Source organism: Diceros bicornis, chromosome 10 (genome assembly GCF_020826845.1).
Source record: "Diceros bicornis minor isolate mBicDic1 chromosome 10, mDicBic1.mat.cur, whole genome shotgun sequence".
NCBI classification, from domain to species: Eukaryota; Metazoa; Chordata; class Mammalia; order Perissodactyla; family Rhinocerotidae; genus Diceros; species Diceros bicornis.
Window position 1 is genome coordinate 46661673 of NC_080749.1, and position 23606 is coordinate 46685278.

The 23606-nt window shown below is 36.8% G+C and overlaps 1 protein-coding gene across 2 annotated transcripts in view; it reads right to left on the minus strand.

The window, feature by feature from the left end:
- Positions 1 to 2178: 2178 nt before the first annotated feature.
- Positions 2179 to 23606, minus strand: part of GRB14 (growth factor receptor bound protein 14) — a 124729-nt gene continuing 103301 nt past the window's right edge. The window contains exons 7-14 of one of the 2 annotated variants that reach the window (XM_058549126.1): positions 19184 to 19294; positions 18897 to 18992; positions 12387 to 12467; positions 6778 to 6894; positions 6615 to 6687; positions 6380 to 6467; positions 4087 to 4180; positions 2179 to 2812 (exon numbers count right to left, since the gene is read on the minus strand). In XM_058549126.1, the coding sequence (XP_058405109.1) occupies positions 2666 to 2812; positions 4087 to 4180; positions 6380 to 6467; positions 6615 to 6687; positions 6778 to 6894; positions 12387 to 12467; positions 18897 to 18992; positions 19184 to 19294 (807 nt within the window). In that variant the 3' untranslated portion in view covers positions 2179 to 2665. The remainder of the gene's footprint in view (positions 2813 to 4086; positions 4181 to 6379; positions 6468 to 6614; positions 6688 to 6777; positions 6895 to 12386; positions 12468 to 18896; positions 18993 to 19183; positions 19295 to 23606) is intronic. The other variant, XM_058549127.1, reaches the window with a different exon arrangement.

A 23606-nucleotide genomic window follows, 5' to 3' on the forward strand; every position in this document is an offset into this window, starting at 1 on the left:
ACGTTGCAACCACTACCGATGACAATCTTTTCTATTTGGAGAAGTCATAATCCAGGGAATAGTCTGACATCACTACCATAACACAACTACCATATGTAGAGTTGGCATTGTTGGTGATTGGAAGACAGAGACCACATGGGACTCTGATTAACTGATGTTGACCACCCTAAAAGAGAGTTAAAACAAAAATCTCCATCTAATATAGTCAAATCAGTCAGGGCCTACACCATTATATATGTGAAACAAATAGTTATTCTGATTTGAAACACTCAATAATTATCTTGATTAGGCTTCCTGAATGTTTATAGTTACTTAATTCTTCCATATAAGGAAATATAAAAGAACGTGGACCAGATGGTCTGCTGGGTTTGCTTCTTTCCAGGAGAATAAAGCATACTAACTCCAACATATGAAAAGAAAAAAAAGAAAACAGAGCTGATTTGTCCTAATCCCTATCCAAAATGATGCAAGATAGCAGAACATGGCTAAATCAAAATAAAAAATAATCCAAAGGAAATTCACATTTTTCTTGGAGATCTATTTTAATACTGTACTAACTCTGAATGTATCGGACATTCACAGATTTAATTTCATATTAGATTTACACACGCACACCTTCAAAACCCTTTATCAGAAGGAATCAGGAAGGATAATGTAAACCTTTCCTCAATAATTTCTCGTGACTCATGCTTTAAGATCAAAGTAAGCAATTACATACAAAATCTGGGCTCCACAGTAATAAATTTAGATTATGAAGTTAGAGACACAAATAACAAAGACAGGCACAAATTGGTCAATTTTTGAGTCCAGTGTTTAAAATGTTACATTTTCTGATAGTGTCAATTTGAACCGAGTACAAAATGAGAAAATGCATTTCAATTCAAAACGAAAAATATTTTTATAAATCAGGAATACTCAGGGCTATTCTGAAAGGTTGAGAGGGCCAAGTGTGCTTACCTCTCACGCCTCCATTTAGAGGTCCTATGTATCTTCCAAGCCTTTGTAGACACCGGATCGATATTTTATAACATCAGATTTATATTCTAAGTTTCAGTGTTTTAAGAATTAGGTTTGCATCATCTAAGAGACAATTGAATATTTTTAAAATTCCACCAATTCTTTTTTAGTAATAATTAACTTGATTAGCATTTTATAAATGTTTTCAGATGCTCTGTTAGCAAAAATGTATAGCTTTTATTTAAACTAAAGTATGAGTTTTTTTTCTTTCTTGGTGAGGAAGATTTGCCCTGAACTAACATCTGTGCCAGTCTTCCTCTATTTTATATGTGGGACACCTCCACATCATGGCTTGATGAGTGGTGTAGGTCCACACTCCAGATCCCAACCCATGAACCCTGGGCCACCGAAGCAGAGCACACTGATAAAGTAAGAATTTTTGAAATATGTTTTAAAAAAATCTTCCTAACTTTCCCACAATGTTGTTATAAGGATCAATTAGAGGAGAGTGGCAATATTTCATAGATTTTAATGTTTATTTGATGCTTTGTTTCTCATCTTTTTTTTTAGAAAAATGAACCTCCTTCCCACAAAAAGTGGGAAAAACAGAGGCATAGAATCCCAAGAAAAACTTCCCAGATGGTCTCAGAGAGGTGATAAGGGAGGTTATAGCGTCTCAAGTTTCCAAAATCTTTGGCTTCCATATTGATATTGCCAAGGTGGGGAACTGCAAAGGGGGCAGGCAGAGAGAACAGCACAAATTTATCTATTAGGATCTGAACAGATTTGGAACCTTTGATTTTACCAATTTTGATCAGGTTAATGATCTGGTAGTGTAAGGATCTAAAGAGCCTTCTGAAAGTTACAGCATGGGGCAAATGTAACATATTAAAGTGACAATGTAACATTGTCATAGATTATATGCCAGAAGAAAGTATTTGTAAATTATATAAATCCCCTCTATATTTTGATCATTTTCTTAAAAACAAATAGATAGTTCCAGTCAGTCATTAAATGAATGAAAAAAAGCAATGAATAATGTGCCACTAATAGGTACAATACCAGTGTCAACATTATAGTATAATTAATAATTTAACAGTGTAACAAAAGTCACCCTGAAAAAAATCAATATATTTCAAAATAATTTTAAGCTACTACTTCAAAATATGATTTGATTTTAAGATTATAATAAACTCAGAAAATATATAATTCAAAATAGTTTTTAGTTTTACTAACAGGTTGTGGGTAGCTTCTTTTACTTGATAACTCGAGTTTTTATCATACTTCTTAAGTAACAAAAAAAGTAGTTTAATTGAAATTCAGTCTGCAAATAATTCATTCCGAACCCCCTATTTTTTTCATATTTTGTGGTTGTGAATTTTAATGTCATTACGGAAATAAGGACAGAAAGATGTTCATAATATGCATATTTGGAGAAAATATTACAGTAATGTAAAATGATACAAGAACACACCAAATCATTTTTTTATGAGGTTTAATTTAACTAATGAATTTTAAATGATGAATGTAATGTCAATCCAAATCTTTGTTTATTTGCAATGCACAAACTATTTTTTGTAATGTGTAGGTGAAATAGATTCTTTTCACCACAGCAATGCTTCCACCCTTATTTACGGTCTTTCTTTTTCCTTTTTGTTTTTTTCTTGAGTCTTTTTTCTTCAAGTTTAACAAGTCACTTCTGGTTTGGCTAAAGTGCAATCCTAGCACAATAATGTTTCAACTTGCAAGGAAGAACGCCCTTATTGAGTTGATAGAACTCCACCAGCTGGATTAGATCCGTAAATCTCGTGTGGCCGTCATCCAGGGTGTGGAACATTTCACCATCATCTTCCACCTGCAAGAGGAAAAAGAACAAACTGGTAAGAAGGACAAAATACCCAGAAGGCCAATCAATCATATTCTATTGCGTACTGTGTCTTTCTTCATACGCCAAAATTGACACGTTTATAAAACTAAAAGACAGTGAAAAGAATGTTACGGTATGTTCACTTCTTTTTTGTAACTTCACTTGCATTTAAAAGAAATATCATCTGGTCCTAAGATAAGTAGTGTGGCTCCACTTTCTCGACCTCCAATTCTCCCAACGCTCTATGGTAGAATAGTGTGACTATTCTGAATCAACAGAGAGAAAGCTGCACCATTCAATGTAAAAGTAAACAAAAGATTTTAACGCTCCCATTTTACAGAAATTAATTTCCATTTCTGAATGTGTCTACCTAACAGTCTCACTTAGTATATTAAAAATGAATATTCACATAATTTGTATCAATAAAGTGACTCTGAAGCAATCAAACATTATGTTAATGGAATGACAGTTGTCTTTTTTTTTGGCAGTGAGGTCTTCTGGCACTAAGCAATTCATCCTCGCCAGGGACATCACTCACATAATCAACGAAGCAGGGAAGATACTTCACATGGACTTTGGATAATTCCAAAAAGAGGCCTAACAAAAGGAAACACTAGCAATTTAGCAATCTTATGTAAAACTTTGCTGAAAGTGGACTGAATCTCTATTCTACACTACCTGGTTCCAACATACAGATCACATGCATACACACATGCACACACACACACACACACACACACACACACACAGAGCAGCAGCAGAAACATAAAAATCCCAAAGCAAGTTGTGTCACCCAGAAGCAGAATTACAGAAATTTTTAAAATATGCGCAGAAGAGTTTAAATGTTCTCCAGTTCTGTAGCACCTGTGTATCGATCATAATGGTTTAAAAAAAAACCTACAAAAACAAAAAGAACGTTTTTGACACAAGAAAGTAGAAAGGGCTTTAAAATAATGGTTTTTAAAGAACAGCTAGTAGAATTCAGAAAGAATCTTTACTGGCCTTTTAACAATAGGTGGCATGGGGTCTGTACAATATTGCTAAATTATATTTCATGGAAAAAGGGAAATTTAATTTTTACAATTCCTGTATTTGTTATATTAATTCAGGCTCATAAAAGCATTTCTGCCAAACTTAAGTCTAGTCAAAGCACAAGCTCTCAAGTTATATTTAAAAAAATGTCCAAAGAAAACCAAAGTTTCCAAGAGCTTATGCATTAAGATCACCTCTAATACATGAATGTGAAATCACAAATTACTTACTGGTATAATTTGAAAGTGCTTTATTTTTTGTCCATGACTCATTGACAGTACGAAAGTTTTGGGGTTACTCTGACTATCCCGTACCAAGAAAACTCTAAAGAGAGAGAAAGAATTTCAATATATGTCTACATTTTCATGGATTTCATAGAAATACAGCTTGGAACAAACCCAGCAAGTATCTTCATAAATGTAGCCAGAGTTTTCCTTTACTGTGTATTCAACGACGGAATTATCCAACATGGTCAACAGCATGGTATAACATAATCTTATACTATAAAACTGTCATCGGTGCCAATTTAATTTTAATAGGATAAACATACAGCCCATTTGTCAGACTGTTTGCTTACAATAACCAATGAAGTGCTATGTTGGCATCAATAACTAGTTACGTCCCTTTTCCACTGGAAATTGGTTATTCACATGTAACTCTTTTGTACAGAGAATGGGGCATTACCATATTGTTATTTTAACTTTTGGGTCACGTTAGGCCCTGAAAAGAATAACTTGTTTAGAATAAAATCATTTTTTAAGCCCCTCTTCTACACTGGCTACCCTTTTTCCTTTTGATTCTGGTTCCTACTATTATATACACAACAGAAAGTGAGAAATAAATATATTCTAAAAAATCAATCCTGAAATCATTTATTAAATGTTTGAGCAAAATGTTTTAAGTAAAAGAAGCACCCAAACAACAAATACTTTAACCTTGAAGAATGCAGCAGAAATGCCTCTATAATGTCAGGCTAGAAAAACAAGACATGGCCTAATGGCCTAAGAGAAAAATGCTGTCAGGCGTGGATTCTTATTTACTGGCAATACAGTGCAAAACCAGCTTTGTATTAATTGTTGGCAAACGAACTGTGCAAACGGTTCCCACCGGTGACTCCAATACTAATCTCACTGTGCCTGGGCAAAGAGGCAGCCAAATTTGAGCCATCACAGATGTCTGATGAGATTATCCATTTCATTTGTGCAGTGTGAGATTCCGACATTACATCACTGGGAGATGGGACAAAAGAGTTTCACTGGTAAATCAAGCTGTCCTTCTCTCCCCATTTCTGAGCAGATCACCACTGCCACCTAGTGGACTGCTTGGCATCATCACATATTTCCAAACAAATACCAAAAATAAATTTTTTTAGTTAAAAAATTTTAAAAATAAATACACTGTTATTCTTTATGTAATTATTTCATTCAATTTACAAAAGCTTGGCTCAGAAATGATCTTCCAAAACATTTTGACAATTCTTTGTGGCTTATTTCTTTTCTTGGTCTCATCAGATCATAATTCTGCTGATTGTTGAAATTTATATCTAAAAAGACTGTGCTCCATGCAGAGAAGCATATTAAAATCTTTCCTTATTTAGAGTCTAGTGAAATGCTGACTTGCGATTAATAATCTTCCACACGAAGACGCATCTTTATCCAAATGTCAGTATTAAATCAACGTGAAATCTTGGCGTCATCTTAAGCCAACCCTTGAAGATATAAGATCCCATCACCCCTTGTTTAAATTGACGCTGGTTTCATTTCTCATCCAAACCTCAATACAACCTCCTTAATCTGTATCACATTTAAGAAGAGAATTTAGCCAGTATTATAGGAAGTATCTAAAATATTGAGTAATTTGAGAAAAAGAAAATTCTTTAGATTATAAATCTTTCATAAAACATTTTATATTTCTCCTGTATCTTCCATGGTACCCCACTAAAAGATAAAATGAGAAACAGTCAAGATGTACTCTTTTCATAGGTTTATATTACCTTAAGCTGCTAAAATTTAGAGAAAAGAAAATAGGGATATAAACAGAAAGAAAAAACAGAAAGAAAAAACAGGGTAAACATATATGAAAAAAGCTTTTTATTTAACATACCCTGCATCACACTTAAAAAAAAATAACAGGTAAGATAATGTCATGACACAAACCATACTTTGCAATTATATTAATTATATGTTCAAATCAAAATGTTGACACTCAAAAACAAGTTGTTTTTCTCCCCCCATCAATTAATATCTGAGATACTAGTACTGGCATAGAATGGGTACTATTAGTGATCACTGGTTAAGCGCAGAGCATCTTATTCAATTATCTGTTCATTTATTCACAAATACTAAGCACATACTATGTAACAGCTATTATACAGATATTGCTAGGATACAATGGCAACCATCCTTATACAACAAAATCACTTCTGTTTTAATAAGCTGACGTCAAAACTCTTTGTGTGTGTTGAATAAGTAATTACCAATTACCAGAGAAATCAAAATCACTACCATTCAAAATCAAACGTACCCATCCACAAGGCCTTGCTGGATAATCAATCGCTGAGCTTCATCTCTAGAAATTTTGTGGTGAAACCATGGTTGGGACCGGTGGATAGCTGAAGAAACAAAGTGGAGGGATACAAAGCTTTGTTTGAGACGATCACAAGGTAATTACATGTACTTTCCACCATAACCCCTCAGTGGCTCCATCTAAATGCACATCTATCCCTCCATTCAGTCACAATGAATATGCACAGACATACCAATGTTTGTGGTAGAACTCTGTGAAGAGGCAGTGGGGCTACCATGAGTGCCCAGGCGTAAACATCCTTTTTTCTGCACAAGGAAGGGGGAAACAAATTTCAACTTTCTGGGTGAAACAAACTTAAATCAAAAACATTTTGAAGACCTTGAAGCTATTTGTACCCTCCAAGCGAGTCCTTCTTCAACAGCAACAGACAGGGCTTCAGTGGGATTTTCTATAACTCTGCTTTTCTGGCCTGAGAAGTCCATTGCTACCAGGGAATTCTCTGATATACTTCTCTGGAAAAAAAGCCACATTTTTTACCACGAAAATATCTTTGAAGTTATCTTTCAGTGCCTTGCTGGCAATACATTTCCATTCTAGGATGTGGTTCCAAAGGTGGCTAGCAGGAAATTAAAAAGTTAAAAATATACTCAAGATAAAATGGTGCTATAAAATATTTTGGTTAAATAGATTACACAGTTATTTAAAGTCATTGAATTAAATGTTGAATAAAGAGATTAAAAGCTTTCAAGGTAAGCACGTCTTTCTGCTAAAACAACCCTATCTGTTCACACTCTCTAGTAAAATAGGAAAACAGCAATTTGGAAAGAATAACCCTTTTGTGGCTAAAAAGATCCATTGCTTCTGAACTTATCTCTCTATTACTCTTTGAGATTCATCAGTTATCATTTAAATGTCAAATCTATCAACTTATGAAGCGACTACTTATTAAGATTCAAGATACATTAAAGCTATAACAGATTGACTTACATCACTTCTTTAGAAAGAAATAATACTCATATTTTATAACAGAACAAACTACTATATGTGTTTTAAAAGTTTAGCACCTCAACTTTCATCTTACTTAGAAAATGAAATTTAGTAAAATACTTTAGGTAACTCAATATTAAAATTTCTGATTTAACATATGAATACTTTTTCATCTTGTGGGGATGAATATGGCAAAATGAGAGCTGCAACAATAAGTCTAAATGACAAAAGAAGCGATATAAAAGTAAGGCATCTTTAAACAAACATAATTTTAAACAAGTAATAAACTCGTCTTTTTGCCAATTACTTTTTGTATTCATATTCTCTGAAGGTGAAAATAAAATAGCCAAAACCTGGGCCTTATTTTTATTTTTTGTTTGTTTGGGGCTCTACTTTGCAACCATCCTTCAAAAAGTATGCCATCCTAAGTCATGCATCCTAAAAAAAGACAATTGTCGAAATCTCCAGTCAAGAATGTCACTCAGTTAATAAGAATTAAAACTCTATAAAAGAAAAAACACTCAAAAACATTTTTGAATGTTTAACAGTTACTTTTCACTTGTTAATAGAGAAGCAAGACAAAAAATGGAGTTCTGATGATAAAGGATGAGTCAACATGCATGTGGAGACTTGCGGCTTAAGACCACTGTCTCTCTCTCCCCATGGATTCTGCCATACCTAGCTTGGTTGAACACACTACAGTCAAACGTGTGCTTGAAACAAAACCTTGTTCACACAAAAAAATTGGCAGGCTCATTTATCACTGCATCACACATCCCACTGTATTAGCATTTGCTATTTCCTCTTCAAATCATGATGTAGTGGTCCACAATCTTATTACGGTTCATCTTTATTTCTAGAGATCCAGCGTGCAATCTTTCATTTGTTACAGGAGACTTTATAACTGACAGCTGCTCTTTCCAGACAGATGCTGTCTCTGTAATCTCTATTTGCTGTCACACCTTACTTTGCCCTTCTCACCTGGTGATCTTCTGTGCTGGGCTGTGGACCAGTCGGATATACTTTTGCTTTGCCGACAGTAATAAAAAGCGTCCACCTGCCCAAACCACAGAGTAACTAATCTCAATCATAACGATAGCTTTATCCTTATGATATCTCTACTTCACATGCCAAGATGGGCTCTGTAATCGCAAGGTCCTGATAACATAAAAATGCTGTTAGGAAAGAAAAATAAACATAACCAGTTGTTCTTATTCTTTTTTTCCCTACAATACGACAGGCTGGAATGCAAAACAAGATCCCATGTTCCCTAATTACTTGACATAGTAGGGAGTCTACAAAACAAATAAGTATTTTCTTTTGCTACATTAACTACACCAGAGGAAAACACAGGGATACAGCAAATGTTTTCTACTGAATGGCAGGTGGTGGATGAAAAATTAATAGTTTACCTTTGGTGGACAAAGAAATGGAAGTGAAGCAAAATCTGCCCTGAACTCAAAAGGTCATTTTCAGCTCTATTTCTTTCACATAGGAAAGTGATGTCGCTAACATTCAGAATCAGTGTATTTCTCAAATGTTTGTCCCTTTTTCTAGCTCTTTCTTCTGGTGGAATAAACAGGGCAAGCCCTAAAAAAAGGTCCATGATTTTAATGGCATGCCTATCTTTTTTTTTTTTTTTTTTAGGTGAGGAAGATTAGCCTTGAGCTAACATCTGTTGCCAATCCTCCTCTTTTTGCTGAGGAAGATTGGCCCTGGGCTAATATCCATGCCCATCTTCCTCTACTTTATATGTAGGACGCCTGCCACAGCATGGCTTGACAAGCAGTGTGTAGGTCTGCACCCGGGATCCAAACCTGCAAACCCCGGGCCACCAAAGTGGAGTGCACAAACTTAACCACTATGCTACTGGGCCAGCCCCATGTGCCTCTCTTTTTATGAAAGAAGAGGCCAAGGTACACCCTGGATCACCCAGGCCACACTTTGAGATCAGATCCAGTCACTCTTGGTAAGGTTTGGACATAAAACGTTTTTCAGGCAGTTTAGCTGGGTGGCAACTAGCAGCCACATACTCCCTGTCACCCTATTTGAAAGATCTAGATAAATCTCAGCACAGTCCTTAGCAAGAGGGCACAGAATTTCCTCAGATACTGTTTTCTCATCTGCTTCCTACACAGCCACAGGACATCAGAGATCTATTCTAAATTGATTCTAGAGACTATGCAACCATCTCCCTTATTTTATACTGCAGGACACTAGGGACTCAACCAAGGTCACACAGGACAGTTTATGGTAAAAGCAGTAACAGATAGGCCCTATGAGGGTTCTTTTATGTACCACAGACTGGGAGGTACAGGGAAGAAACTGCATTTTGGATCAACTAGCTCAGCATCAAAAGTGAGAAACAGGGGCCGGCCCGGTGGTGTAGTGGTTAAGTTTGTGCGTTATACTTCAGCGGCCTGGGGTTTGCCAGTTCAGATCCTGGGCGCGGACCTACTCACTGCTCATCAAGCCATGCTGAGGCAGCATACCACACAGAAGAACTAGAAGGACCTACAGCTAGTACATACAACTATGTACTGGAGCTTTGGGGTGGAAAAAGAAAAAGAGGAAGATTGGCAACAGATGTTAGCTCAGGGCCAATCTTGCTCAAAAAAAAAAAAAAAAGCGAGAAATAATAAAAACTTGAGTAGACTTGCTTTCCCCATCCCCTCACTCCAGCAAGGGCCATATTAACAGAGCCTCCTTTAAATGAATCCTTTGTTTGCCCTAAAAACAACCAAATATATTTGGTTTCCTGAAATATGCTGATGATTCTCATTTCAAAGGCTGATGGGGTAGCTATGTGCTATATATAGCTATGATGTTCATTATGGTATGAGAAAATTTTTTTCATTCTCTTCTCAAAACGTATCCCTGGAGAAGTTAAGAAGATAATATTGTTCCTTTAAAAACATAATTAAAGTATACTAAGTTTTTTTTTTGTTTTTTTGTTTTGTTTTGTTTTGTGAGGAAGATCAGCCCTGAGCTAACATCCGTGCTAATCCTCCTCTTTTTGCTGAGGAAGACCAGCTCTGAGCTAACATCTATTGCCAATGCTCCTCCTTTCCCCCCGCCCCCCAAAGCCCCAGTTGATAGTTGTATGTCACAGTTGCACATCCTTCTAGTTGCTGTATGTGGGACACAGCCTCAGCATGGCCGGACAAGCAGTGTGTTGGTGCACGCCCGGGATCCGAACCCGGGCCGCCAGCAACGGAGCAAGCGCACTTAACCGCTAAAGCCACCGGGCCGGCCCAAAGTATACTAAGTTTTGAATGTTGCTCAATGAAAACAGCGCCAGGATGAAAGACGGCAGAGGCAGGTGAGGGGCGCTGGCATCCATTACATAATGGATATAATTCATCAGATATAATTCTCAAATGCTATTCTCTCTGATCATGACGACTGCCATACAGGACAGGTCATCGCCACGCAGGCACCTAAACCTCTTCTCTTTCAACCCCTATTTCCAACCAGATTCCCTCAAGGGGTGTCTTTTCCTACACATGGTGTTGAACAAGTTAAGCTATACTAACCAAACTGTCATATACACAGTGATCAACAGGAGGATCACTTTCAACGGAAAGAGGAAGAATCATAACATACTTGTATGCTGATGACACTGATAGGACTAGAAAGTACTTTGTTTATAACAATTTTTTCCTATGATTAAGAAGATACTAAACAATAATTGCCTCAAAATGCCTGGCTGCTATTAATACGATCAGCCTAATCACTTTAGACTCTAAAAGAAATTTAGAAGGATTTAGGAAAGGATTAAGATAATAAAATTCATTATTCTTTATATATATGTATGTATGTATATATATATATGGCTTGAAAGATAAGGGTAAGCTGACAAAATGTAAAAATACTCACCTTAAAGTGATTGCTTTTATAAAAATTCATTACATTCCATATTTTCTTATTTTAGGGCTTAAAAGTGATATGATGCAAAGATGAAAAGTTACTCTTCCATAACTTAAAGCAACGTAACTAAAGAATTGGAGTTCTTTTTCCATATTAGTCTATCAGGCTTCATAATCAACATTATTTCATGCCTCATTCCTAGAACTGAGCACTTCATCTGCTACATTACATGAGGGGAAATGTCCTTCCTTGGTCACAGCCATGAAGAGCTTATTTTTAACCTAAGTGGAAATGCAGCACGTTAGCTGATTTGTAACACAGGGACATACAGCCAAATTCCTAATGTACTCAATATTACGGAGTGCAAGCAAAAATAGCAGAACATAAACTTTAAGTTCAGAAATAGACTTCTTGTGTTAATGTACAGGAAATTAAAATTAGGTCCTAAAGAAGAGAAAGATGTGTCTGTGTGCATCTGCAAATAAATCTCAAGTTGCATTTAGTATAAATCTGAGAAGCGGTGCTAGACTTAATGTAATGCATGACCTATATCTTGGTTTGCAGTATTTGGGTTTCCTGGAGAGCAGTCTGATTTTCAAGGACCTGGAACTTTAAAAATTTTATTGTTAGAAAGCTAGAATGCAAAAGAGCCCCCAAGTGTATAATGCAGCTTTTAAAATTCCAAACCACTGACATCTTTATACTAGGCTATGGCAATCCCAGAATTAATATTAAAATAAATCAACCCACAATAAAAATCAGTAATTAAGAAAACATCTACAATCTCAAGGAAAATGTTCTATAAATTATCTTATTAAGATCTTGTCCTCAAATGTAATGACACAGAATGACTCACATAATTCTTTTAAATATTTAAAAATTTTCTTTAATATACAACATTATCTATTTTAACTGAATACCTCATGTATACTCTACTGATGTGATTTTATCATATAGGCTACAATCATATAAAATCCAGGAATAAATAATTCAACATAACATGATAGGATGGTGCCAAAGAGTTACTTTACTTGACTAAAAGGAAAGAATGCAAATGTATCATAATGTACATTTATAATGTAATTTAATTGCAAATTATTATAATGTAAATATAAAATATACTATAGGTTAAAAATGTGGTCCTTACCATGGGTGATATACTCTGAGAACTGCAGCCACTTCTACCTTGATATGGATGCATGTAATTCTGGTACAGCTGCATGCCATACTGTAGAATAAATAAATAAAAACATTCCCACACTTTTACTACATAATTTATGAAAATCAACATTTTCATTAATTATACTCATCAATATAAAAAATAAAAATTATAAGTTTTCCTAAAATAAATAAGTAAAGCCACCTAAATTTTGAAAGGTAAACTTTTAGTGCCCTATAAGACTAGAGTTAAAAAGATAGTGTTTTTACTTGGACCCACACTTAAGGCCTAGCTCAGCAGTAGAAAGATCTGGAACTGACATTCCTACTCATTGTTTTCAGCACCAAGAGCACCAAAATCATTTGGAGCAGTACATCACCTAGTGATAAGCAAGCTCACTTGGGAAGGATGCCAGGCTTTATGGTACAAAGACTCTGAAAACCTTACACACATCCTAAGCAAAACTGGGTAAAATTTACTGTAACTGTTCAGTGACTGATTGATGAATTACACTGTCACTTCAGTAAATCCATAAACTTGGCCGCATGCTGAAGATTCTTGGCACTGTATCATCCTCTGGTAACAATACGCTTATGGCATTGTTTAATTTTTAGCTTTAAATTCAGGGAAATCAAAATAGTGGGGAATCAGGCTGATTTCAGACAAAGGGTCATAAAATACAATGTAAACAGCAGTAGATAAGAACGGCAGTATCCTTACTTTCAGGAGGTAGTGTCAGAAGAACCCAGCTGCCAGGCTACAATTGGAAAGCGGGTCTAGATTATCATCGGGTTATTAGTTTGAAAAACATTAACAATGCCAACTGCCATGACCAAACTTATCTTGCAGGGCTCCCATGAGAAACTGGAACATAACCCTCTTAGATTGAAGTCACTTTGTTTAAAAAAAAAAAAAGAAAGAAAGTAACCAGTGGGACAGACAGGCTCTTTTTTGGCTACACTCTATAATTCTCTCCATTTCATGGAGCCATAATGAACTTAAAAGCAGGTCCTATATAAAGGAGACTGAAGAGACACCATGGAATCAAATCTTACCCTTAGGAGAAATTCCATTTAAACATTCCTACAGAGCTGTTTCTCTCCTAAAAGCTATTTCCTTAAAAGCAATTCCAGAAAAGTGGATATATTTGATAATTACACATAAAATCAGAGGGAGGCGAGGGGAGTCACTGTTTTCAAGATTTTCCTTTTAATATGAATACAAACCCACATTCATTTAAAATTCTCTGTGTTGACTTCTTTATCCAATTATTTCCCAACTTCCAAAAATTATTTTTTAATTTAAGGTTTGATTGACATTAATGGGACCTAATGAAATTTATTTTAAATCAACTCTAAGCTTACAATCACTTTCGAAAGAAGACAGAGGAGCTTAATTCCTAGTCAAGTTCATTTTGGAGAATATACAACAACCTCCAACCAACACTTTCACAAGGTACATGCTGCCTGGCCACCTTTTATTTATCTGCAGTGAAAAGCCTGCTACCTACTAATAAGACTGTTTTCTTCAAAGATGTATTGTCTCTGGTACCTGTGGCGTTAGGCAGTTGCTTCTGTGCTGTTGGAGGTCTTTAGTAGGCATTTAACTCTGGCCGAGGGGTAGGGCATGGGTCACTTTAACATCTCCCTGTCCTATGGAGGGTCAGATAAGGGACCAAAATATGTTAGAGAGAACCCAGCAGAGTTCTAATTGAAGAGAAGGGAAGGAGACAACATGTAACTAGGACAGTGTAGATGAGCAAATCTCCCCTTTTCTAAGTCTCAGATTTTCTGTGATTCTATATGTAACTGGAATTTCTCCAAAGAGAATGGGAGTATCTTCATCTGATGCTACACGAAGAGTTTATCTGTGTATATGAAAGAGAAAGGAAAATAAAAATAAAACAAGAGGCCAAATTCTTGGAGGAGGCTATATCTAATAAGCAGTGTTTAATGAAAACAAGAGGGGCACTTCCTGTCCAGCTAACGGAACATGGACTATTCTCTCCCTACTCCTCCTGACGAAGTACAATGATAAACTCTAGAAATAACACAATAGACAACCATAGGGGACAATCAAAATATACCTTTAACACCAGGTAAGCCCAGCTGCACCAGCCAGGGGGATCAAACAGGTGCCCCACTGACAATAAGCCGCCAGGAAGAAACAACTCACTCCCCTCTTAGAAAGCCTCAAATGTGTCTGTGATGTGAGACCTGGCGTCCTGTGTCTGGACATTTCAAAGTGTAGAACACATCATATCACTTTCTTGTTTGAAACCGTTTGGTGGTTTCTCACTGGCTCCAGGATAAATGTCCTCACTGATGCCTGACTCCCTTTCTAGCTTCATCTGGAAAAGCTTTACCATAATTAAAACAAACAGGGAACACAGATATGGGAGGCAGAATAATAGCCCCCACATCCTAATCCCTGGAACCTGTGAATATGTTAGGCTACCGGGCAAAGGGGAATTAAGTTTGCAGATAGAATTAAAGGTGCTAATCAGCTGACCTTGAAATTAGGTGATTATCCCGGATTATCTTGGTAGAGTCAATGTAATCACAAGAGTCCTTATAAGCGAAAGGGTAAGGCTGAAGTGAGAGAACCAGGCAGATGGCAGTGTAAAAAGGACTGGGCTGATGCTGAGGCCGCGTCCCACATACAGCATCTAGAAGGGTGTGCAACTATGACATACAACTATCTACTGGGGCTTTGGGGAAACAAAAAAAAAAAGGAGGAGGATTGGCAATAGATGTTAGCTCAGAGCCGGTCTTCCTCAGCAAAAAGAGGATGATTAGTATGGATGTTAGCTCAAGGCTGATCTTCCTCACAAAAAAAAGTACTGGGCTGGACATCGCTGGCTTTAAGGGTAAGGAAGGGGCCGTGAACCAAGGAATCTGGGCAGCCTCTAAAGGCTGGAAAGGGCAAGGGAAATGGAGTCCCCCCTAGAGCCTCCAGAGGAGAATGTAGCCTAGTTGATGCCTTGCTTTTTAAGCCAATAAGAACCATTTCAGACTTCTGAATGACAGAGGTATAGGATAATAAATTTGTGTTGTTTTCAGCCACTACATTGGTGGTAATGTGTTACAGCACTTATAGAAAGCCAATACAACAGAGAATCTTTAAACTGGGCATCTGCGACTTAAAGGAGGCTTTGAGAAGAGTCAGATTAAAGAAAAAAGTGAGAAGGGGACAATGTTCCAGAAACTAAGCATTCTGGATATGAAAGGATCAAAGAAAGCTTTTAGTATATTTCATCAATTCTTAGACACACATTTCTTTCCAAATTTTAACACTATAAATTTGCCTTGTAATCTAAGGCATCTTATATTCACTGCAGACCATGACTTGTCACTGCCTGAAATCTTTGATGGGATCAACAAGTTGTTAGTATCAAACTTTGCAGAAGGGATGTCAGTGACTAGAAAGACAACCCCACAGACCATGGCAGAGCACACGTCTGAGAAGTTCTGCCTCCCCAAAGCTCTTGATGGCACAGAGCTGAACAGTCTGTGAAAAATATGGATATCCATGACTCTGAGATGAAAATGATTCAGAAAAGCCAGACTTAGAATATGAAGAAGTTTTAAAGATACCCCAACCACTTTATTTCATATATATTTTTTCATATATATGTAGATCTGTGTGTGCACAGAAAATTGATAAATAGCAAAAACCTAGGTCTATAGGTCTAAATAAATATAAAATAACTACTTAAATGAAAATAAAAATTATAAGTGATATGAAAGACTGGTTAAAGGAAGTGGGTTTACCACCTGCTTGTATTGGGTGTCTAACTTTGAGCCCAAGTTAGAAGGAAGAAAGACTTGGCTAACAAGATTGGAGAGCATCTCCTCTACCAGCCTAGCCTGATTTCCAGAGTTCTGATGGAAGGCAAGAGAAAACCAGAGACCTCAAGATATTTTCTGCACCATAACTATGATGGGGTAGAGTCTTCCAAAGAGTGCCAGCCTCCTTATCTATAAAAGGAGAGGACTGGATGTGGTTCTTAATCAGGCAGACACCTGGAGCTCACTTGCTAAATTGGGATTCCCAAGGCTGGGGCTGGGCCACATGGAACTTCAGACAGCTCAGGCGATTCCAACGTGATTACCTAGTTGCTACTCCCTTGGCTGGTTGGTTTCCAAGACCCTCTAAAGTTCTTTTCTTTTTTCTTTTTTTTATGTTTTATGACAATGAGAGCAACAAAGTAGCAACTACTTATCGTGAGGATTTCAAAGAATTAAGACTTCTGAGCTTTGCTGAAACCAAAATCATCTAGTCATTTGAACAAGACACTATTTGAGAACCAAACAAACCTCTTGTAAAAAGGTAACCACAGCAGCTATCTGCCACAATAGCAAAAGGATGCAAATTTCACAGTTAATCCAAAAGCTTCCTTCAAACCATTTTTAAAACCTTTCTTCTGAGCCAGCCCTGATGGCCCAGTGTTTAAAGTTTGGCATGCTCTGCTTCAGTGGCCCGGGTTCGGTTCCCAGGTGCGGAACCACACCACTTGTCTATCAATATCCATGCTGTGGTGGTGCCTCACATAAAAGAACTAGAAGGACTAACAACTAGAATATACAACTATGTACTGCGGCTTCAGGCAGGGAAAAAACAAAACAAAACAAAGAGAGGAAGATTGGCAACAGATGTTAGCTCAGGGTAAATCTTTCCCAGCAAAAAAACCCACAAAAAACACTTTCTTCCAATACCAGTTCACACCCACTAGGATAATTATCAAAAAGAAAAGAAAGGAAAATAACAAATGTTACTGAGGATATGGAGAAACTGAAATTCTCATTCATTGCTAGTGGGAATGTAAAATGGTTCAGCCACTGTAGAAAACATTTCGGCAATTCCTCAAAAAGTTAAACCATAGAATTTACCATATGACCAGCAATTCCATTCCTAGGTATATATGTGAAAAATTGAAAACTGGTACTCAAATGAATACATGTACACACATGTTCATAGCAGCACTATTCACAATAGTCAAAAGGTGCAAATAATCCAAATGTCCAACAATGGATAAATTGTTTATCTAAGATACATACCCATACAATGGAATATTATTCTGCCATAAAAAGGAATGAAGTACTGATATATGCTACAAGGTGGATGAACCACAAAACAATATGGTAGGTGAAAGAAGCCAGACACAAAAGGTCACATATCGTATGATTTCATTTCTATGAAATATTCAAACAGCTAAATCCTTAGAGACAGACACAGATTGATGGTTGCCAGGGGCTGAGAGTAACTGCTTACTGAGTACAGAGTAGGTGATGAAAATGTTTTGGAGCTAGATACAGTTGGTGGTTGCACAACATTCTGAATGCACTAAATGCCAATGAATTGTTCACATTAAAAATAGTTAATCTGGTTAATTTTATGTCATATGAATTTCGTCTCAATTTAAAAGAATTAAAAGAATAAAAAATAAAACTTTCTTCCACACTTGGTAAGATAATTAATAATTCTGATTGTGATTATTCTGCTCTTCTTCAAAACGAAATGATTGACAATTTTGATAATTATAAAATTAAAGTTGTGTTAAATTTACTAGCATACAAGTTTTGAAAATAAATATGTTTTCTGTATACATTGTGGAAGAAATCAGTTCTGTATCTCTTCCCTACTACCTTTAGAGCATTCTTACTCCTTTCAAAATGCCCACCAACAACTTATGTTTATAGAAGTTGTAGTATCTACTTAGCACAAAGGTATATGTTTAAATAACATATCTATGAGCCAGCCCTGATGTCCTAACGGTTAAAGTTCGGCGCGCTCTGCTTCAGCGGCCCGAGTTCGGTTCCCAGGTGCGGAACCATACCACTCATCTGTCACTGGCCACGCTGTGGCAACAGCTCACAAAGAAGAACTAGTAGGACTTACAACTAGAAAATACAACTATGTACTGGGGCTTGGGGTGCGGAAAAAAAAAGAAGATTGGCCACAGATGTTAGCTTAGGGCGACTCTTTAAAAAAATTATGATAATAAATCTATAGTAAAACTCATATAATAATTTGAATTATACTTAAACTAGAAAGCAATCTGTACAATACTTAAACGAGACATAAAACACCTGCACTAAACATGTCTAGGTGGGCACATTTTAATTACACTTCATATGGATTAATGTCAGTGTTTTCAAAATGCAGACTAAGTTGTGTACAGGAGAAGTTCCAATCAGTCATACTGGTTATATATGTAATACTCTTACAAAAAATAAAAATCAGAACATTTCTAAAAATGGAATACTTACTGTACACAAAGCTAAATGTATTAGATTATTCCATTCTACTCTGCAAATGTTTATCTTTTAGATAAAAAAATAAAATACACACATTTGGTGGTGGTGGTTCATTTTCTTCTTTCTCATATAACCATACAGATTCATAGTGAGTCTCTGCATTTTGACATACAGATATTTTCAAACTTTGATGGTCCTCCCAGCATTTAATAGAAATTCACGCCTGCAGCGAGATTACCTTAAGCAATCTAATCGCGGTCACCCAGCACGTCCTACTCTGCTCTTCTTCTGCACAGAGCATTTTCAGGTCTCGGGGCCCTCCCGCTTTGTTAGGCTAGAAGGCCACAGCACATTGTTTATCGTTAATGCATATCTTGAAGGTAACACCTGTTGAAATAAAAGCCACTAAAATTCTCCTACATATAAGAGAAAGCTGTCTCTTTTCAAAAGAAATTAAAAGAAACTCAAGCTTACCTAAAAGGCTGAGGCTTGCTTTATTCATCTATCAAAATATTAAGCCTGTACCTTAAAGCAGAATCCATAGTTAGTCGGTGCTCCGTGTTTTTTTTTGCCTGCCAGTGACATATAAATATCACTATTGCCAAATTCGCTGAAAAACTGCAAATGCCGTGGTTCCTTAAAAAAAATATATGTGAGTGTTGAAATGGATACACATTTTTGCACTACCTCCTTTATATTTCTATTACATGACACAATTTATACCTTGGCAAAAATTATTCCAAATAATGCCACAGAAACAAAAGGGAAGAAAAACTAAGTCACTATATACTTAAATAACCAGGAGATTGATACAATATTATTTAATTTGAGAAGTGGCAATTTGTTTATAACTTAATTTCCAATACACAAAAAAATACATCTTCCTATTTTAAACTTATTCTCTTTAACCGCCATTTCAAGGAATCTGAAGGAGAGAAGATAGCAAAGGATGGCTTTTGAAAATGTTTTCCTTGTTCAGGTTTCAAATAATGGTAGTTCAACAAAGAGAAGAAGGTTGGTTTGCACTGCTGCAGCAGTTAGAGAAGAAAAAGGAGAGCAAGACGATGATTCCTGCTTCGTTCAGAAAAGATCATCACTGACATCTGCATACTGCCCAGCACACCACAGCAGGCAATGAGACAGGCAGCATGACTATCTTCCTTTACAAAAAGAAGGAAGTCTGTCCGATATCGTCAGGGAAATTACCTGGCAGTGGAATGTGTCTGATTTTCAAGGCAAAGTGGAATCATGAACGCCTATTTCTTCTCTGGGAAATCCATGATTTTAGAGCTGGTCATGGGAAATCACGGGGTTATATTATTCTGTGACAGGTTAATAACTTGGAGAAGGGCTTAACTCTAGGGTTGAATGTACAATCAAAACTGACCAAACGCATTTGTTCTTTGAAACTTTGCTACTGGTAGTACGGTACCAGACCAGCAACATCAACATCACCTGGGAGCTTATTAGAAATGCAAAATCTGGGCACACCCTAGACCTATGGAATCAAAATCCACATTTTAACAAGATCCCAGGAGATTCATATGCACTGAAATTTGAGAAGCAGTGCTCTACAACAAAACAAAACAAAAGACAGAAAACAGAACATTCAGCAATTTGAGCAACCCATTCAAATCCAAACCCAAAGAAATTCAGTCATTTACCAGCAGGCTATTCCATCCCTGATGACTGGGAGAGCGAGAGTCTCTGTATGTCACTGTTTCTCTGCGTGTCACTGTTCTTAGGCGTTTTGATCTAAGGAATGATAGTTCCCAACTCCATGAGATAATAAGGCAGAAAAGAAAATTGTTGACAGAGACCCAGTCTAGGGCCCTTGGAACAAGGAAAGAGGAAGGGGACAGGTATTCTTATTGTTGTGGCCTTTAAAACTTTATTCCTTGATAGAAACTGATTTGCTAGTAAAGAGGTCTGATTTGTATGAAGATGGGATGAAACCATCCCGGGTCCACCGTTACTGTAGAAGTCAATGCAGCTGAGTCATTCAGATGTAAGAAAAAGGCGGCTTGGGAAACACTGGAAGGCCATAAGAGGCATGATGAGTTTTTCCCTTGGTTGATTTTTGTTCCATGACTGCAGACACATCAAGGCTTATGACACTGTAAGACTACGAGGCTGAGTCAGTGTGGTTAGCAAGAGCTAAGCATGCACATATGCATACAAATAAAGAGGAAGTTAGACAGGAGGGTACTTAAGACATTTCTCTGGAAATATAAGTCACAGCCACATCTCCAAGGCTTTTGCAGTGGTTATCTAACTCCCATGTAGCCTACATCTCTGGAAAGTAAAATAAATTAAGACTTCTCACAGAAAAGGGACAGGAAATGGACTCCTTGCCAGGTAGAAATATCATATTAGACATTAAATAATCTACATAATTTGTATCGTCATAATCCTTGAGGTTATCTAATACCTCAAATTTCTTTTTTGAGGGGGACCTTAAAATCATTTCCATGTATAGATGATAGAACATGAACTCATTAGGCACAGGCTAGAGAGAAGAATATTACGTACTGATGCACAGCAGAGTCACACTGTTGAAAAGAGCTAAAGTATGGACTGAAACTAGAGATTTGATGCTTATAATTTTGCCTAGCCAAGGGGAAGACCATTGTAAGGACAAAAGCTTGGATCCAGTAGAAGGCATAAAAGCTGTCTTGTTGTATAATGGGCAGATGGGAAAAGAGGTGAAGGGTGAAGTAAAAATATAATGGGCAGTTAATTTTAATAAGAAACCTGTTGAAGAAGTAAGAATTTAGGAATTAAAGAGATTTTTTTTTTTTGCTGAGGAAGATTTGCCCTGAGCTAACATCCATTGCCAATCTTCCTCTTTTTTTTGTATGTGGGCCACTGCCATAGCATGGCTGGTGAGTGGAGAAGGTCTGCACCCAGGATCCAAAACCTGTGAACCTGGGCCACCGAAGTGGAGCACACAGAACTTTAACCACTCAGCCATGGGGCCAAGCCCTAAAGAGATATTTTTATATCTTCCATTGAAGAATCATTGGAAAGATAAACATGATTACTGAATATAGAAGCCACTTTTCTCTGACAGTAAAAGTAAAAAGATGATCCAGCACACATTTGAGGAACACTGGGAAAAGAGCAACCTCATTAAAATGGTTAAGAAAAAGTCTAACACCCAATTACAAAAATGGGTAATTATTCATTCTAACGTTATTTATGATAGAAAAATTTGAAAACTAGTATAAATGTTCAAGAAAAATTAGTTAAATGCATCTGTATGATAGAATACTAGTGTCAAACTATATATACTTAAAAAGAAAAGATTTCTGTAAGGGGTTGGGGTTATTAAACTAGTAGAGCCCCATTCCATGAAGCATCCCACCACTTACACCTCAAAGAAAAACAGACACACACACACACACACACACACACACACGAACAGCAACAAAGGAAAACTGTATATAAGGGAAAAGAGGAGACTATGCAAGAACAGTTGGGGAAAGATGGAAAAGAGGCAAGTATTACTCCTTTATGGCTCCCTACTTCCTATTAGGACCACAACCCAAATATCTGGTCTCCAACATTACCTGTGTTCTGAACGTTTCCTTTTGGATGTTTCACCCTCAACACAATATATCTAGAACTAAGATCATTATCTTACTTCTAAGATACTGACCTTCTAGCAAACCTCCTATTCCTGTTTATTCTATTAAACCATTCTCTATATATTTCTTTCTCTAAGAACATTTTTAAATGCTTCCTCCTCTTGCATATCAAGCAATCAGCAAAATCTGGCCGTTTGCCATTTAACCTTGCACCCATCCCTTTCTTCTCCCTCCATCCTGGATTACTGAAATGATCATCTAATTAGCATCTGTGCCTCTAATCAATCTCTCTTTCTCTCTCTCTCTCTCTCCCTGCACCCCCTACTCCTTCCCTGCCTCCCTTGCTCCCTCCCCCTCACTCTCTATTTTTCTCTCTCTCCCACTCTCTACTTGATTTTTTAAACTCTTTATGGCCCTACTGATCTTCTTACAACTTGATCATTTCACTCTCTTGCTCAAAACTTTTCACTGGCTTCCTGTAGTGAGTTGAATGATAGTCCCCCAAAAGATATGTCCATGCCCTAACGCCGAGAAACTGAATATGACCTGATTTGGAAAAGGAGTCTACGCATAGGTAATTAAGTTAAGGATCTCAAGATCATCTTAGATTATCTGGGTGAGCCCTAAATCCAATGACATGTGTCCTTCTAAGAGACACACAGAGAAAGAGAAGGCCACGGGAAGAGAGAGGCAGAGAGTGGAGTTAGGCAGCCACAGGCAAAGGGGCACCTGGAGCCATGACTAGCCAAGACAGAAAATCCTACTGAAAATTAAAGGATCAAATAACGAGAAATAAATAATGGATGAACATTTCCAGCATAAAAGAAAAATAAGAATTTGCAGATTGAATGCATATATTGAGAATCCAGCAAGATTTATCAAAATACATTTGAATGCACCTAGAAACATGGCAGGGAAATTACTGGATACCAATGATTATAATAATATCTGAAAAACAGCCAGAGAAAAATGATAATTTACCCATAATCAACAATGTTGTCACTGACAACAACAGATGAATGAAAATAGAATTAAAATAACCTCTCATGAAAACTCTCAAAAGTAGTTTCACTTAAAAGATATCAATGTATTGGATAAAATGTCAACACTTATAAAACATAGACCATATGGCAGAGACAACATTGACTAGACTACATAGAGACACAGACTACATAGTGCTGAGCACTGTGGGAATTACATGTATAAGTGATTACGTGTGTGTGCATCGACATTTGCACATGTAAGTCTATGTAACTGTATACACAAGCACACACATAAACACGTACATCCACCCCAATCATAACATAACTTCCTCTAGGAATTTACAATCTAGCTAAAGAGACAAAACTAACACACTC